The sequence below is a fragment of the Salvelinus alpinus genome, chromosome 23 (genome assembly GCF_045679555.1).
Source record: "Salvelinus alpinus chromosome 23, SLU_Salpinus.1, whole genome shotgun sequence".
Lineage (NCBI taxonomy): Eukaryota > Metazoa > Chordata > Actinopteri > Salmoniformes > Salmonidae > Salvelinus > Salvelinus alpinus.
Genome location: NC_092108.1, coordinates 11682314 through 11696530, shown reverse-complemented (window position 1 = coordinate 11696530; position 14217 = coordinate 11682314). Strand labels below are relative to the sequence as shown.

The 14217-nt window shown below is 46.7% G+C and overlaps 1 protein-coding gene and 1 non-coding gene across 6 annotated transcripts in view; both read left to right on the top strand.

Annotated features, from left to right (window-relative positions):
• The first annotated feature begins 1602 nt into the window (after positions 1-1602).
• trnar-ucu (transfer RNA arginine (anticodon UCU)) lies at positions 1603-1676 on the top strand. Its single transcript has one exon. It is a non-coding gene; the product is annotated as a tRNA-Arg (tRNA).
• A 2887-nt stretch (positions 1677-4563) lies between these two features.
• LOC139550213 (cell adhesion molecule 3-like) overlaps positions 4564-14217 on the top strand; it is a 131654-nt gene continuing 122000 nt past the window's right edge. Inside the window, exons 1-2 of one of the 5 annotated variants that reach the window (XM_071360933.1) lie at positions 4564-4804; positions 6443-6638. In XM_071360933.1, the coding sequence (XP_071217034.1) occupies positions 6545-6638 (94 nt within the window). In that variant the 5' untranslated portion in view covers positions 4564-4804; positions 6443-6544. Of the gene's footprint in view, positions 4805-6411; positions 6639-14217 lie in introns of all 5 variants that reach the window. The other 4 variants (XM_071360934.1, XM_071360931.1, XM_071360935.1 and 1 more) reach the window with 4 other exon arrangements.

Genomic DNA, 14217 nt, shown 5'->3' with positions numbered 1-14217 from the left:
GACTGATTTCCACCTGGGAGGACAATAAATGGGTGCAATAGTATATTATAAAAAATGATGGAACACTGATTTGCATGATGGAACACTGATTTGTATTCCTTCATTTTTTTATCCAATCATACATGGCCAACTGTAAAAGCTGATGTGCTCCGCCCTAAATTATTTATATCCTGTATATTGTCATGTTTTAGTGTGTGAAAATGTATACTTTCTTCATTCTCAATGGAAGCACAGAGTAGGCTACCTGACACCGTTTAGTTTGCTGCTGGAGGAGGGGAGGAGGGCGCAGAATCGCCAAAATGAGAACTTATTTTATCAGATGCTTTTCTGATATTTACAAGTTATATTAAATTATTACAAATACACTTATAATCATATTTTACAGATGGGGCCCTGTGTGTTGGGCAATCATATCACGTGACCTGGGTTTTAACCTTTAAATTAAAAGCTTTTTTATCAAACTGTCCCCTTTTCATGTCAGATCCAGCACCATCCTCAGACAATTTCTTTCATTTTTTTGTGTGTAATTATCATTTCTGGAAAAGGCATAAAAAATAAAGGTTAAAATCTAGTTCATGTGACATGATAGCCCGAAACACAGGTCCATGTTATTAGAGCACATATATTGGTCTGTATTGCATACATTTTTCTCTGAGGCTGAAGATATTCGGCTTGGCCCGTAAGACCCTCACAAACTTTTACAGATGCACAATTGAGAGCATCCTGTCGAGCTGTATCATTGCCTGGTTCATCAACTACACCGCCCGCACCCGCAGGTTTCTCCAGAGGGTGGTGCGCGCAGTCTGCCCAACGTATCACCGGGGGCACACTGCCTGCCCTCCAGGACACCTACAGCACCTGATGTCACAGGAAGGCCAAAAGATCATTAAGGACAGTAACCACCCGAGCCACGGCCTGTCCACCCTGCCATCATCCAGAAGGCGAGGTCAGTACAGGTGCATCAAAGCTGGCAGAGAGGGAATGAAAAACAGCTTATTCTCAAGGCCATCAGACTGTTAAATAGCCATCACCAGCCAGCTACCACCCGGTTACTCAACTCTGCACCGTCGAGGCTGCTGCCCTTTGTACATAGACATGGAATCACTGCACTTTAGTAATGGAACACCAGTCACTTTAATGTTTACATACCGTTTTACTCATTTAATATGTATATATTGTATTCTACTGTACTTTAGTCAATCCCGCTCCAACATCGCACATCCTAATATTTATATATTTCTTAATTCCGTTATTTTACTTTTAGATTTGTGTGTATTGTTGTGAATTGTTAGATACTGCTGCACTGTTGGAGCTAGGAACTAAAGCATTTTGCCTAACCCGCAATAGCATCTGCTAAATATGTGTATGTGACCAATACAATTCGATTTGATTTATAGATGACATCAAAGACATTCGCTTATCCCTCAGATGAAACAAACAGGGACTGATATCGCCATCTTGGCGCTGAATAGTGATGCGCACCTATCGGTCTGTCCGGGAACAGCAGCCAAGTGGTCCTGATGCTGCCTTATGTCATGAGGATGGTCAATACGGTTAGAAAGGAGGAATAAAAACACGCTTTTCATCTAATGGTGAGACGCAGTCTCTGTGGCGCAATGGAATAGCGCGCTGGACTTCTAATCCAGAGGCTCCGGGTTCGAGTCCCGGCAGGGATGGGTTTGCTAAGGAGCTGGTATGCTTTTTAGATTTTTTTTTTTTTACTAAATTGGCAAATTGAAGCATTATTTTTATTGCATTATACAAGCAATTGTGTCCATTCGAATGTATGCTTAGTTTCTCAATGTGGCGCTGGATACACCGCTTAGATAATGCAATTTTTTATATAAAATGAAACATGCAATCTCCATAACAGATAGATGCTTTTGGGTTTCTCCCGCCCACACATAGGCTATTGTATTCCACTTACAATCAGTTCTCATCGCAGCACCGGGATATCGTTATCAGGGATGTATGCACAATGCAAGCTGCACTCGGTAGGTTGACTCTCCCCATCAAACACTTTACCTCGGAAGACCACAGCTTTAGCTCAACATCTTGTTAAGTCCCGACATCCATCTCTTTCCATTCACCCCACCCTCCCTGACTTATCCTTTCTTTCATGTGATCTGAATTCATTCACACATTCATCCACAAGTCCATATAATATAGGCTATAGGCCTACCCTCTCGGACTGCCAGTATGTAAAAAATGATGATCATTTTAATTATAGGCAATAATGAGTGTCTTTTAATTATAAATTTGGCCTAAGCCATATTTTACAAAACAATTAACAAAAACACATTGAACATGGGACTCATTACAAACACACGCACGCACGCGCCTGTGTTGCAAATGTTAGTTTTTTTATTACACAAATTAAATAGTAGACCATTCTAGGTCTAAAACATCATCATAATAATCATCATAATCTCTAAATAGCCCAAATGACATATAGGACACTGTATGTTGCTGATGAGGATACATACAGGAAAGAGCGCGCAACGACAACTCGTGGCGGTATGCTTCTCTTTTCAGCACCTGGAGCTGTCCTGCACTCTCATGCCCCGTCAGTGACTTTTTGTTGTTGTTGTATAAAGCCTTGAATTTCAGTCTTCTCTAACAACGAATTCAACAACCACATTTGAATTATAGCGGATGTATAAATGCTGGAATGAGTAGGCATAAGAAGGCCTATGTCTATATTTAATTTTAAATAGAGGCATTACATTTAGCAAAAAAACATTCCTGCTGCTACTTCAGCTGTCTGGTGATCTCCTCTCCTATCCCCGCCCAGTTTAAGATTGATTTTTTTCCTGCCTCCTGCTTGTCGCCTATGGTGATAGGGCTTTTCATGCCGCCGCGCCATCCACCATTTTAACCCCATGTCTCCCCCTACACACGAACTAATCCGCATGCAAAACTAATCCTTAATCCCCTCGCGAGTTGAACGCCACCCACCCCACCCCACCCTCCTCCACTGAACACCCACCAGTACAGTCTGTCGGGCCTTGAGCGGTGTGACTCCACTCAGAAAGACAACGTCTCGCGCTGTCAGTCAAAAAGGCTACTCCCTTAACGGAAAGCAGAGAAGAACATTGATTCATGACTGATGTAGCTAGACCTAACTCTTATCTATGGGCATTGGGGACTAGCCTACTACCACTACCTAGGCTATTAAATCTACAATAACAAAGAAACTAGATAAAAGACGAACAATTCAGAAAAAACAATTAGCCTATTATTTTTCTATGATATGACAAATAACATATTTGGGCATAGGATACAGTCTATATGAATATGACATCTCAGTTTTTCTTTCTCCAATATACACTATATGACCAAAAGTATGTGGACACCTGGTTGTCTAACATCTCATTCCAAAATCATGGACATTAATATGGAGTTGGTCCCCTCTTTGCTGCTATAACAGCCTCCACTCTTCTGGGAAGGCTTTCCACTAGATATTGGAACATTGCTGCGGGGACCTGCTTTCATTCAGCCACAAGAGCATTAGTGAGGTCGAGCACTGATGTTGGGCGATTAGGCCTGGCTCGCAGTCGGCATTCCAATTCATCCCAAAGGTGTTCGATGGAGTTGAGGTCAGGGCTCTGTGCAGGCCAGTCCAGTTCTTCCACACCGACCTTGACAAACCATTTCTGTATGGACCTCGCTTTGTGCACAGGGGCATTGCTATGCTGAAACAGGAAAGGGTCTTCCCCAAACTGTTGCCACAAAGTTGGAAGAACAAAATCGTCTAGAACGCCATTGTATACTGTTGCATTAAGATTTCCCTTCACTGGAACTAAGGGGCCTAGCACGAACCATGAAAAACAGCCCCAGACCATTATTCCTCCTCCACCAAACGTTACAGTTGGCACTATGCATTCAAGCAGGTAGCGTTCTCCTGGCATCCGCCAAACACAGATTCGTTCGTCGGACTGACAGATTGTGAAATGTGATTCATCACTCCAGAAAACGCGTTTACACTGTTCCAGAGTCCAATGGTGACAAGCTTTACACCACTCCAGCTGATGCTTGGCATTGCACATGGTGATCTTAGGCTTATGTGCAGCTGCTCGGCCACGGAAACCCATTTCATGAAGCTCCCAATGAACAGTTCTTTGTGCTGACGTTGCTTCCAGAGGCAGTTTGGAATTCGGTAGTGAGTGTTGCAACAGAAGACAGACGATCTTTATTAAGCACTGCATTGGCAGTCCCCTTCAGTGAGCTTGTGTGGCCGACCACTTTGCGGCTGAGCTGTTGTTGCTCCTAGATGTTTCCACTTCACAATAACAGCACTTACAATTGACCCGGCAGCTCTGTTTGTCTGTGGAGATTGCATGGCCTGTGTTCAATTTTATACACCTGTCAGCAACGGGTGTGGCTGAAATAGCCAATCCACTGATTTGAAGGGGTGTCCACATACTTTTGTATAGTGTATCTATCTCTATCTTTCCCTGCATGTATATCCCTCTCCCAGGCAGTATGCTATTGCCCTGTTATCCGAATGGTACGGGCCAAATCGTATTAAAGTCCCCTCCCCCTCGCTCCCTCCCCCTCCACACGCCACCTCCTTTCTTTCAGACAGACTGTTTTTGCTGCAGTAAACGGTAGCCGTGGAGAGATAGGGAACAGCTAGAAAAACAACAATCCAAAGAAGGAAGGAAAAAGTCAATATAGACAGATCCAGGGAGGCATCAGAGCAAGCGCCAGTTTTCCTGCAATACAGGGACCACTTCCAGAACCAACGGCGACAAATCGCCTATCCGTTCAGGATCGGGAATCCAGAGGCAGGCCTATTTCGGTGTGTATGCTGTTATGTCCCTAACAATATTATTGTTGTTGGCTGTGTCCGGGCTGTAACAAACGATCGACACCTGTCACTTGTAAATACTATGCTTTCGTGTCCTGGAATGTTCCTGCGTGCGCCTCACTCAGTAGCCTAGGTTACTGGCAGGTGCTGGAGGTAAAGCATTATCTTGACCCGGGAATACAAATCTAGACTTGTTGTATAATTTAGTGCGAATATGCTTTTTGTTATTGGACTGTAGGCTACGTTATGCCTCGCCATCTCTCCCCTCCCTTTCCTGCATGCAAGGCTTTTATCATTGGTCGTGTTGCTACAATCTACAACGGTGTGCGCCTTCATTTCTACGTATAGGCTACGAGGTGTCCCTCTGATTACCGTTACACAGGGCTCATTTCCTTTACTGGGAAAAAGGTGTAGGCAGGCTAGGGAAAGGAGGAGGATAAACCATACCGGGCTCCTTTCTCCTTTCTACGCGGCATCCAGCAGCATTGCAGGTGCCTTCTGGGCTGTAGCAGTGGTTCCCATCCTTTTTCGGTTACTGTAGCCTGCCACTAACTGCATGTTGCTCTGCCCGAGTACCCCTGAAGTACCCCCTCATGTGCATTTTACCAGTAGACCTATGGTCTCCTGAGACTTCTCAAGTACCCCCTTTGGACAGGCCAGGTACTCCCAGGGGTCCTAGTACCCAAGGTTGGGAGCCACTGGACTCTTGGATTTAACCAACCCCTTAAAGGCTATTAGTGGTGATCAGCACTAACGTTATTCTACAAATCAGTTCTGTTTTTTCCACGACACACTCTTCTCTAATGGCTCCAACAACAAGAAACACCCCCCCCCCCCCCCCCCCCCCCGCCATCATATCCCCGCCCTATTCGCCCGCACGTCCGTTCCACTGGCAACCTCTCTCTAGCCATGGCCCGCGCTGAACCGAATGGTGAAGGAGAATTTCGAGGATAGATCCTAGCCTTTGCTCGGCCGCCATGTAAGGCTATTTCAGTGTGTGTGTGAGAGGCTGAGGGTATTATTGTGACACAGTGTGTGTGAGAGGCTGAGGGTATTATTGTGACACAGTGTGTGTGAGAGGCTGAGGGTATTATTGTGCTACATCTGTGTCATGTGAAGAGAGAAGCACGGTCAGGCAATTCTCAGCGGGCGACAGGTGCAAGCATTTTGCTGTCCATTCCGGCGTTTTACTTGGCCAACAGGGGGAATTTGGATTTGGTTCATTTGTGATATTTGTAATTAACAAGAGTTGTTTTGGGCTCAGAAGACATCCCACTTATACTCCAGAGCTTGAATACATTTAGACATCAATTGAATACATTTAGGGTAATGACAGCCCACACTGATTTTCCGCTTTTAGTGATTTAGAACGTTGCCTTTTACCGTGGTAGGCTCGATCACCGCGTCGCTCCCGGTACGATATGACACAGGCAGCAGATCTACGAAACCCACGGAGAAGCGCGTGAGCAACGATGTCCAAAAGTGCATTAAGCACCGGCCAACCGATCAGAACGCAACCAATTAATCCCGAACGGCCTGGTCTTGTTTTATCGCCCTCCCGCAGGTAGCTCCAGTGCTACTCTCTTCTCCCCCCACAGGTAACACTCCGGTGCTCCTCTCCCCCCACAGGTAACACTCCGGTGCTCCTCTCCCCGCACAGGTAACACTCCCGTGCTCCTCTCCCCTGCACCCTGCCCAACCCTCCTGAGGATTGAGACGAACCAACCAACCATGGCATTCCCTTCTTACCTGGTCCCAAATCTATGGACTCTGAGTTTATTGACACTACTGGCAGCCTCTGTTCAGAGCAACTTCATTGTCTTTGGTAAGAATCTCTCTAATCCCCTCTAGGCTAGTCTCACCCTTCTCTACTCTCATCCTCTACTCTCACCCACCTATACTCTCACCCTCTTCTACTCTCACCCTCTTCTACTCTCACCCTCTTCTACTGTCACCCTCCTCTAGTCTCATCCTCTTCTGTGACCCTCCTCTATTCTCACCCTCCTCTACTCTACTCTCACCCTCCTCAACTCACCCTCTTCTACTCTCACACTCCTCTACTCTCACCCTCTACTGTCACCCTCCTCTACTGTCACCCTCCTCTAGTCTCACCCTCCTCTAGTCTCACCCTCTTCTAGTCTCACCCTCTTCTAGTCTCACCCTCTTCTACTGTCATCCTCCTCTACTGTCACCCTCCTCTACTGTCACCCTCCTCTACTCTCCCCCTCCTCTACTGTCACCCTCCTACTCTCATCCTCCTCTAGTCTCACGATCCTCTAGTCTCACCCTCCTCTACTCTCCCCCTCCTCTACTGTCACCCTCCTCTACTCTCCCCCTCCTCTACTGTCACCCTCCTACTCTCACCCTCCTCTAGTCTCACGATCCTCTAGTCTCACCCTCCTCTACTCTCCCCCTCCTCTACTGTCATCCTCCTACTCTCACGATCCTCTAGTCTCACCCTCCTCTACTCTCCCCCTCCTCTACTGTCATCCTCCTACTCTCACGATCCTCTAGTCTCACCCTCCTCTACTCTCCCCCTCCTCTACTGTCATCCTCCTACTCTCACGATCCTCTACTGTCACCCTCCTCTAGTCTCACCCTCCTCTAGTCTCACGATCCTCTAGTCTCACCCTCCTCTACTCTCCCCCTCCTCTACTGTCATCCTCCTCTACTGTCATCCTCCTCCTCTCACGATCCTCTAGTCTCACGATCCTCTAGTCTCACCCTCCTCTACTCTCCCCCTCCTCTACTGTCACCCTCCTACTGTCATCCTCCTCTAGTCTCACGATCCTCTAGTCTCACGATCCTCTAGTCTCACGATCCTCTAGTCTCACCCTCCTCTACTCTCCCCCTCCTCTACTCTCCCCCTCCTCTACTGTCATCCTCCTACTCTCACGATCCTCTAGTCTCACGATCCTCTAGTCTCACGATCCTCTATTCTCTCGATCCTCTAGTCTCACCCTCCTCTAGTCTCACCCTCCAGTATCTTCTACTCTATCCTGTTGACGTCAGTGTTTTTAGTTGTTACTGTGTTACTACAAGGTAGTCACCAAGCCCCTTTCCCCCCGAACTCCAATGGAATTTCTGCTATTGTTTTTGAAGAATGTGTGTGATTTACACTTGCACAGGTTGGCCTGTGCTCTGTGTGTGTCAAACACACACACACACGCACGCACGCACGCACGCACGCACGCACACGCACACGCGCGCACACACACACACGTGCGCGCATTCGATAGGCTAGTGGACACACGATAGGCCAGTGGACACACACAAACACATCTATCAATAAAAAACCCTACGATTGGCAGGAAATCATCTTTTCATATTAATTGATTTGAGCAGTCATTGTTGACCATGAGGGTTAGATACAAGCACACAGTTTCTCTCCCTTTTCTACATTACTATCCCACAGACTAACCACTGTAACAGTCTCACAGATTAACCACTGTAACAGTCTCACAGATTAACCACTGTAACAGTCCAACAGACTAACCACTGTAACAGTCCCACAGATTAACCACTGTAACAGTCTCACAGATTAACCACTGTAACAGTCTCACAGATTAACCACTGTAACAGTCTCACAGATTAACCACAGTAACAGTCCTACAGATTAACCACTGTAACAGTCTCACAGATTAACCACTGTAACAGTCCCACAGATTAACCACTGTAACAGTCCCACAGATTAACCACTGTAACAGTCCAACAGACTAACCACTGTAACAGTCCCACAGACTAACCACTGTAACAGTCCCACAGACTAACCACTGTAACAGTCTCACAGATTAACCACTGTAACAGTCCCACAGACTAACCACTGTAACAGTCCCACAGACTAACCACTGTAACAGTCTCACAGATTAACCACTGTAACAGTCCCTCAGATTAACCACTGTAACAGTCCCACAGATTTACCACAGTAACAGTCTCACAGATTAACCACTGTAACAGTCTCACAGATTAACCACTGTAACAGTCTCACAGACTAACCACTGTAACAGTCTCACAGACTAACCACTGTAACAGTCTCACTAATCCCACAGATTAACCACTGTAACAGTCACTAATCCCACAGATTAACCACTGTAACAGTCTCACTAATCCCACAGATTAACCACTGTAACAGTCCCACAGACTAACCACTGTAACAGTCCCACAGACTAACCACTGTAACAGTCCCACAGATTAACCACTGTAACAGTCCCACAGACTAACCACTGTAACAGTCCCACATATTAACCACTGTAACAGTCCCACAGACTAACCACTGTAACAGTCCCACAGACTAACCACTGTAACAGTCCCACAGACTAACCACTGTAACAGTCCCACAGACTAACCACTGTAACAGTCCCACAGACTAACCACTGTAACAGTCCCACAGATTAACCACTGTAACAGTCCCACAGATTAACCACTGTAACAGTCCCACAGATTAACCACTGTAACAGTCCCACAGATTAACCACTGTAACAGTCCCACAGATTAACCACTGTAACAGTCCCTCAGATTAACCACTGTAACAGTCCCACAGATTTACCACAGTAACAGTCTCACATATTAACCACTGTAACAGTCTCACAAATCCCACAGATTAACCACTGTAACAGTCTCACAGATTAACCACTGTAACAGTCTCACAGATTAACCACTGTAACAGTCTCACAGATTAACCACTGTAACAGTCTCACAGACTAACCACTGTAACAGTCTCACAGACTAACCACTGTAACAGTCTCACTAATCCCACAGATTAACCACTGTAACAGTCACTAATCCCACAGATTAACCACTGTAACAGTCTCACTAATCCCACAGATTAACCACTGTAACAGTCTCACAGAGTAACCACTGTAACAGTCTCACAGATTAACCACTGTAACAGTCTCACAGAGTAACCACTGTAACAGTCTCACAGATTAACCACTGTAACAGTCTCACAGATTAACCACTGTAACAGTCTCACAGATTAACCACTGTACCAGTCTCACAGATTAACCACTGTACCAGTCTCACAGATTAACCACTGTAACAGTCTCACAGATTAACCACTGTAACAGTCCCACAGATTAACCACTGTAACAGTCCCACAGATTAACCACTGTAACAGTCTCACTAATCCCACAGACTAACCACTGTAACAGTCTCACTAACACTACAAAACAGTACCCTATATATATTTTTTTATATGTATATATTTTTTATAAGTATATATTTTTTATGTATTTTCTATTTATTCAGACAGTAGGATACATAGATTTGGGGAGACAGATGAGTTTTTTAAATTAGAAATGGGAATCTTGGACCGGGGAGCGGTCATGCAGGGATTATATGTGGACTATAGTTGTCAGTGTTACCTATTCAGCCCAACTCAGACACACAGTAGCCTGTATTATCTCACGTCAATATGCTCACTCTTGCAGATGTGATGTGCACCCACACAGAACCCCACGAATTTAAAAGCATGCAAACACACTTTAACTACATCAGCTGTTTTTACTGTCTGTTGTTGAATTATGCATAATTGTATTTTTTCTGCATGTGAAATGTGTATAGAGCAGTTTGGAGGAGTTGTCAATGTGAGTCAGTGAGAAGCTGTACTGTATACTGCTGGGGGTAACAATGGTAAACAAACTTATGCAGATACTGAGATGAGGGCTCGTCCCAAGTGACACCCTATTCCCTATATAGGGCACTACTTTTGACCAGGGCCAATAGAGCTCCGGTTAAAATTAGTGCACTACGTAGGGAATAGAGTGGCACTTGGGACGTAACCGAGGTCAGTGTTGGGAACATGCTAATGAAATCAAATAGAAATGAAGATGGCAATTATCAAAAATAATTATCAAATTCAAGACATTGATGAGATAAGCAAGTCCTGATGTGTGAACCTGAGAGGGCGTCGACCTTATAATGTGTGTGGTTCTTCATGTGGAGCTTATTTTGTCAATTCAACACGAGTTTGCAATACGTGTATTATATTGCAAAAAGGACTTCACGCATTCAAAAATATGTCACATTCGATTAGAGTTTGTATTGGTGCAGAATTGACCATGCAAGAACAAACCGATGGAATCACTGGCCTTTGTTGTTTGTAGCTAAGAGCGGTTTTGCACTATTGTCCATCAACTGGGAGTCATAAATATTGGTTGTCTAGTCGTTTTTTCTGTGATTCGTTTGAACTTTATTTTTTTTTACTTTTAAATTAATGATTTAAAAGTTTTTTTTAAAGTAAAACATATGCAGTATAGCCATTGATTCTTGAATAATCTAACAGATTTTTGGGCTTTACATTTCTCCAGACCCATCCTTTAGCTGTTTACCATAACATGGTAGGGTTACTGCTTTGTTGTTTTTCTAATCTCAGATTGCCCCTTTTAAAGGGTACATGTGGTTTAATGTTATGTGTCCGACCTAAACTATGACACAGCTGTGCTGCCTGGTAACTGGGTGTCTGGTAACTGGGTGTCTGGTAACTGGGTGTCTGGTAACTGGGTGTCTGGTAACTGGGTGCCTGGTAACTGGGTGCCTGGTAACTGGGTGCCTGGTAACTGGGTGTCTGGTAACTGGGTGTCTGGTAACTGGGTGCCTGGTAACTGGGTGCCTGGTAACTGGGTGCCTGGTAACTGGGTCTCTGGTAACTGGGTGCCTGGTAACTGGGTGTCTGGTAACTGGGTGCCTGGTAACTGGGTGTCTGGTAACTGGGTGTCTGGTAACTGGGTGCCTGGTAACTGGGTGCCTGGTAACTGGGTGTCTGGTAACTGGGTGTCTGGTAACTGGGTGCCTGGTAACTGGGTGCCTGGTAACTGGGTGTCTGGTAACTGGGTGCCTGGTAACTGGGTGTCTGGTAACTGGGTGTCTGGTAACTGGGTGCCTGGTAACTGGGTGTCTGGTAACTGGGTGTCTGGTAACTGGGTGCCTGGTAACTGGGTGCCTGGTAACTGGGTGCCTGGTAACTGGGTGTCTGGTAACTGGGTGCCTGGTAACTGGGTGTCTGGTAACTGGGTGCCTGGTAACTGGGTGTCTGGTAACTGGGTGCCTGGTAACTGGGTGTCTGGTAACTGGGTGCCTGGTAACTGGGTGCCTGGTAACTGGGTGCCTGGTAACTGGGTGCCTGGTAACTGGGTGTCTGGTAACTGGGTGCCTGGTAACTGGGTGTCTGGTAACTGGGTGTCTGGTAACTGGGTGTCTGGTAACTGGGTGCCTGGTAACTGGGTGCCTGGTAACTGGGTGCCTGGTAACTGGGTGCCTGGTAACTGGGTGCCTGGTAACTGGGTGCCTGGTAACTGGGTGCCTGGTAACTGGGTGTCTGGTAACTGGGTGTCTGGTAACTGGGTGTCTGGTAACTGGGTGTCTGGTAACTGGGTGCCTGGTAACTGGGTCTCTGGTAACTGGGTCTCTGGTAACTGGGTGCCTGGTAACTGGGTCTCTGGTAACTGGGTCTCTGGTAACTGGGTCTCTGGTAACTGGGTCTCTGGTAACTGGGTCTCTGGTAACTGGGTGTCTGGTAACTGGGTGTCTGGTAACTGGGTGTCTGGTAACTGGGTGTCTGGTAACTGGGTGTCTGGTAACTGGGTGCCTGGTAACTGGGTGTCTGGTAACTGGGTGTTTGGTAACTGGGTGCCTGGTAACTGGGTGTCTGGTAACTGGGTGTCTGGTAACTGGGTGCCTGGTAACTGGGTGCTTGGTAACTGGGTGCCTGGTAACTGGGTGCCTGGTAACTGGGTGTCTGGTAACTGGGTGTCTGGTAACTGGGTGCCTGGTAACTGGGTGCCTGGTAACTGGGTGCCTGGTAACTGGGTGTCTGGTAACTGGGTGTCTGGTAACTGGGTGTCTGGTAACTGGGTGTCTGGTAACTGGGTGTCTGGTAACTGGGTGTCTGGTAACTGGGTGCCTGGTAACTGGGTGCCTGGTAACTGGGTGCCTGGTAACTGGGTGTCTGGTAACTGGGTGCCTGATAACTGGGTGCCTGGTAACTGGGTGCCTGGTAACTGGGTGCCTGGTAACTGGGTGCCTGGTAACTGGGTGTCTGGTAACTGGGTGCCTGGTAACTGGGTGTCTGGTAACTGGGTGCCTGGTAACTGGGTGCCTGGTAACTGGGTGCCTGGTAACTGGGTGCCTGGTAACTGGGTGCCTGGTAACTGGGTGTCTGGTAACTGGGTGTCTGGTAACTGGGTGCCTGGTAACTGGGTGCCTGGTAACTGGGTGTCTGGTAACTGGGTGTCTGGTAACTGGGTGTCTGGTAACTGGGTGCCTGGTAACTGGGTGTCTGGTAACTGGGTGTCTGGTAACTGGGTGCCTGGTAACTGGGTGCCTGGTAACTGGGTGCCTGGTAACTGGGTGCCTGGTAACTGGGTGCCTGGTAACTGGGTGCCTGGTAACTGGGTGTCTGGTAACTGGGTGTCTGGTAACTGGGTGTCTGGTAACTGGGTGCCTGGTAACTGGGTGCCTGGTAACTGGGTGCCTGGTAACTGAGTGTCTGCACCCCAAATGGCAACCTATTCCCTATGTAGTGCACTACTTTTGACCAGAGGCTCATGAGGGAGGGGGGTTATGGTGCCCTTTGGGATGCAGACCTAGATATATGGAGAGAGGGGGAGATGGAGAGGACTGGGAGAGAGGCTCCAATAATGTCCGGTAGTGGCCGGTGAATGGGCAGTTCATTTTAAATGGCCCGAACAGAAGGGCCTACTTAGCATAAATAATGCAACGTTATGTTTCAGAGAGGAAAAAACGATTCGTATGTCAGATCAATGACTCCAGATTAACGATCAGATGCACCAAGCCTGTCTGTCACTACAACATGTCTTAAAATCTATACTGCTTCTTTTAAAGCGTTCAAAACCTCCATGTTATTGCTGTGTCTTGTTTTCACCGTCCCTGAAACAAAATGCTGATCAATAATAGCAACAAAACAATACAAGTGAGCGCTCACATATGTCAGCGACTCGGCGCTCCTTTAAACATTTGATGCGGAAGGAATCCCCATATGAGCAGCGTGTCAGAGTCACAGAAGAGCAGCGCTGTTTGTCTATGCTGGGCCCATATACAGAGAGCCTCTAATTGTGTACAGTATCTATTTTCCACAGCTGGATGTGCAGTGGAGCAGTTCAACTGGACTGGCTCTCTGAAGGCTACAGATTAGAGCTGTGATTGGCCAAGACTGAGTACCAAACGGTACCCTATTCCCTATATAGTGCACTACTTTTGACCAAAGCTTTATGGATAAACTATGGACCCTGGGTAAAAGTAGTGCACTATATAGGAAACAGCGTACCATTTGGAAAGCAACTCTGTTCTGTATCACTAACCAAGTTACCTCAGGCCGGGGTCTCGTGGCCACCCTCTGTAGCACTCATAAACGCACAGCATGACACACACACACACACACACACACA